This window comes from Cavia porcellus, unplaced genomic scaffold (genome assembly GCF_034190915.1).
Source record: "Cavia porcellus strain 051 isolate PalLab524CR breed Dunkin Hartley unplaced genomic scaffold, mCavPor4.1 scaffold_1, whole genome shotgun sequence".
NCBI lineage: Eukaryota > Metazoa > Chordata > Mammalia > Rodentia > Caviidae > Cavia > Cavia porcellus.
The window spans coordinates 67,833,180-67,837,464 of NW_026947484.1; the positions used below are offsets into that span (position 1 = coordinate 67,833,180).

Consider the following 4,285-nt stretch of genomic DNA (forward strand, 5'->3'; position numbering starts at 1 on the left):
GGCGGGCAGCGGGGTCCAGGCTCTCACCCACCCGGCATTCTGTGGCTTTGCCCCGGGCTCCGGGGGCCGCTCTTAGCCCGCAGGAGTCCAGAGCAGTGCGCAACAGGTCCTGGTAAGCGGGGACAGGTGCTGCGCACCTATTGACCACGGGCCACTGTGTCAGAGCCCAGTGTTCCACGCCGAACTCACTGCTCCTCCCGGTCCAGCCACGCACATTTAAAGGAGAGAGGTGGGCACCGAGTCCCCAGCTGCGGCCTGCCCTGGGGACAGATTGGCCAGTGATGGTGACCAAAATGCCACCGTTGCGGGTGTTTGCTAATTCAGTCTGGAGCAAGCTCAACTAGGAAACCAGCGTGATGAAAGTCGGTAGAGGAAAGACAAGGGACAAGAAGGAGCAATGGGAAAACCTGTCGCTAGGAGCAGCTCGCCTGTGGGAAGTTGGGAAGTTTAGAAATAAAGGACAGTTTGAGAATTTTCAAAGCCCCCTGGTCCACCAGTGGGCCCTGAAACAGTGGCCTTGTCACTGGAGAAGCTAAACACCTCCACATGGGCACCAGTAGGTCCAGAGAGAAGCTTTAATGCACAACACTGCGTACAACACCGGCAGACAAGATGAAGTCACAACCCGAACGCGGGAGACACCGGCCAGGCCGGGCCAAACGGACCCCTCCGTACTCCTCCCCCTTCGTTCCTAGAAGTCTGTGCCAAGTAAAGTGCTATTCCCAGGGCTCGAATTGGGGAAGGGTGACAGCGACAAGGCAGATTTCTTTTCCACTCACAAACTGAGACTGAAGAATTCGCTTGAAAGACAGGGAGGGCCCCTCTGAGCGCAAAGGTGCGGGGAGCCTGGGAGGGAGCCGCCACCGACGGACGCAGGGCTGTCGGGTGCTGCGGCAGGGTTGTCGTGCGTTCGTGAATTAGGGGTGACTTCTCCCCCTTAACATCGCAAAGGGAACGGATCGTGGGAATTCAGTGCATTCTTGGGCTCCTCACCCAGGCTCTCAGGCGACTGACACCCAGGCGATTGGCTGGTGAAAGCCGCTTCCACCGTCTCTCTTTGGTTGTGTTCCTCCAAACTTTTACTTTTGGAATTGGGGCCTTGCTTTGAAAGCCGCTGCCGTTCTCTTTCGTGCAAACTAATTGCATTAGCAGCTCCTCCGATCCTTCTCGACCCGAAGGTCAGACCCCAGAAGTGTACTTTTCCCAGAGCCCTTTCCTCAGTCCGTCACCCCCCCCCCCAGCGACTGTATTCGAGACACCGTGTCCGCCCCGTTTAGCTGACCAGAAAAGTGACCGCATCAAAGGCACCCTCTCCTTTTTCTTATCCGCAACGAGAATTCCTCGGTGGGTGGACGTGCACTGGAGCCGGCTGCCTGGCCAGGAGGACCCGGGCCGAGAGGGGACATTGGTAGGCGCGATCCGGCTGGCGTCACCGCTTGATTTTTCGGGGGAGGGTCGGCATCCAGCTGCAGCTCCCAGGAATGGGGTCAGAACCCATGTCCGATGTGCCAGCGAATGAGGCTTCCCCAACCTCCCTTGCTCCCTTCCCCCATAATTTATTGATCATAATAATTACAATAGAAACTCTTACCTGGAAAGGCTTTCATTAATCTGATTGTACAACTCAGTATAAACAGCCACCCGGAGGGTGCACTTTTCCAGGGTCACCACCCGAGAGAGCACTTTTCGGATCTGCTCGTCTGTCCTACACTTTCCTTGGGCGCCCGGTTGGGGCTCCCGGCTGTGCCCGGCTCCCTGGGCACCCTCTTCTTGAGGGGGAGTCGGTGCAGCCTCGCAGCAGCGTCCCTGTACCCCGAACCCCTAAGAGTGCACTAGCACTGAGTGCAGGGAGCCGCCCTTGCTCTCGGCGGCGCTCGGGGCCGACGTCTCCAACAGCGGGGCTGCGGGCGAGGCTGCGGCCGCCGCGGAGCACACGGTGGACGGCGCCGGCGGCTGCTGGGCCGCCGCGGGGACAGCGAGCGCAGGTGGCGGCAGCGCGGTCACGGGCGGGAGCGCTGGCGTGGGCTTGATGGGCACGGGCACAGCCGGCAGTCCCTGGCTGGCCGAGTGGCACAGGGCCTTCACCGGCACCCCGAATGCTCCGTACTCCGGGCCCACGGGGACCCCAGCCGCCGCGGCGGCGGCGGCGGCGGCCACCGAATCCATGACGCCCACGTGCGGCCACACGGAGCCGACGACGTTGCCGAGCTGGGCCGGCACCGGGTAGCCCAGGTGGTGCATGACGGACGCCAAGGGCAGCCCGCCGGCCTGCAGCACGCCCTTGTAGTCCCGGCCGATGATGTTCTCGATGGCGAAAGGATGCTTGAAGCCGGACGTGGAGGCCGCGGCGGCGGCGGCGGCGGCTGCCGAGCCCAGTCCGTAGGGCGGGAACTGGGACAGGCGCCCCACGCTGCCCACGGCCGCCGCCGCCGCCGCCGCCGCCGCCGCCGCCACGGCCGCAGCCTCGTGCACCTTGCCGGGGTGGGACGGCGGTGGCGCCTGCGCCTGCGACTGCGGGGCCGGCGGGGCTTGGGGCGCGAGGTGTGGCGGCGGCGGTGGCGGCGCAGGGGGCGGCTGCTGGTGGAAATAGTGCACCATGTGCGGCGGCGGCGGCGGCGGGTGGTGCTGGTGGTGGTGCTGGTGCTGGTGGTGGTGCTGGTGCTGGTGGGGGTGGTGCGCGTGGTGCGCGTGCAGCGGCCCCCGGGGCCCCGCGCCCGCCGCGCCCTTGCCGCTCCCCGCGTGCAGGTGCGCGTGGTCCGCGCGCAGCACCTTGAAGCGCTTGCGGCGCCGCAGGAAGCTGCCGTTCTCGAACATGTCGCCGCAGTCGGGGTGCAGCGCCCAGAAGCTGCCCTTGCCGGGCTGGTCGGGCCGCCGCGGGATCTTGATGAAGCAGTCGTTGAAGGAGAGGTTGTGGCGCAGGCTGTTCTGCCAGCGCTGCGTGTGCTCGCGGTAGTAGGGGAAGCGCTCCATGATGAACTTGTAGATGTCGCTCAGCGGCAGCATCTTCTCGGCCGAGTGCTGGATGGCCATGGCGGTCAGCGAGATGTACGAGTAAGGCGGCTTCTGGTCGCTGTACGAGCTCTTCCCCGGCCGCGGCATCGCGCCCGGCTGCCCCTGCGCCCTCCGGCCCACGCGGGCCCGCGGCGTCGCCCCGGCCCCGGCCCCGGCCCCCACGCCGCCCGCCCCGCCCTGCGCCCCCGCCCGCCCGCCGACCCCCGGGCCCTGGCCGCCTCTTCTCCGGGCCGTCGCCGCCGCCGAGGGGCCGGCGGTCCCCGCTCTTGGCCTCAGCTCTCGGGCCCTCGCAGCGCCTGGTCGCGATGGTCACCCAGGGGCAAGCACCGGCTCGGGCAGGACGCGCCAGCTTCACCGTCGTCTTCTTGCTCAGCGTCCCCCGCACCCCGGGCGGCTAGAGACAGCGCCGAGCCGGCCGCGGCGGCGGGGATGGAGCGAGGCCGTGCTTCCTTCCGGCCCCTTCCGTCTAAAGCCACCCGGGCCGCGGTTACCGAGGAAGGACCTGGCGGCGGAGGCTGCGCCCCGCGAAGCCGGGGTTCGCGCCGCCGTCCTGGAGGCGACAGAGCTCCCCGCGCCCCGAGCGCCGCGTCCGGGCCTGGCCAGCCGGTCCGCGCTGCAGTTCCGTCTCTCCTGGAGTGCAGAGGCAGGGAAAGTCGGGGAGAGGCGCCTCCCCGGCAGCCCGCGCACCCCGTTTCCCCGGAGAGCTCAGAGGAGCGGAGGAGGCAAGGAAAGTTTGGTGGGTTCCGCGGCCGCGGGGCCCAGGCTCTGCAGCAAGTCCGGGGCGCAGGACGCGGGGCGCTAGCGGCCGGCTTTAGGGGGCGCCGCGAGGGCCCGGCGGGGGCGAGGCCGCCCGACCCGTCCCGCCGTCCACGCCGCAGCCGCCGCCGCTCTCCCAGGCGGGGCGTAGCAGCAGAGGCGGCGGCAGTGGTAGCGACGCGCTCTCCCGGCAGCGTTTTGTAATGGTCCCTGAGACGCCGAGACCCCTGCAGCTCGCGCTTCGAGACAATCACATGACCGAGGCTGGGGGACTCCGCTGCTGCCGCCGCGCCTCTTGCAAAAGGAGCTCGAAGGCGCAGTGCCCCCCCCCACCCCCTCCTCCCCCCTATTCCGGAGCCCCCACTGCTAGCCCTCGCCGCAGCCGAGAGGCAGAAGCGCAGGCTGCTCCTTGGGAGGGGGCGCCGCGATGTGTGTTCCCTATAGTTGCGCCCCACCCGGGCCTTGAAGCGCTGTAGACTGGGACAACAAACTGGCTTCTGGGTCTTCTGCTTTCCTG

The 4,285-nt window shown here is 67.4% G+C and overlaps 1 protein-coding gene across 1 annotated transcript; it reads right to left on the reverse strand.

Annotated features, from left to right (window-relative positions):
* Positions 1 to 732: 732 nt before the first annotated feature.
* On the reverse strand, positions 733 to 3,099 carry Foxb2 (forkhead box B2). The gene has a single exon (XM_063229695.1). It carries the CDS (start codon positions 3,097 to 3,099, stop codon positions 1,822 to 1,824), a length of 1,278 nt encoding a protein of 425 aa, XP_063085765.1. The 3' UTR covers positions 733 to 1,821.
* Positions 3,100 to 4,285: the final 1,186 nt, after the last annotated feature.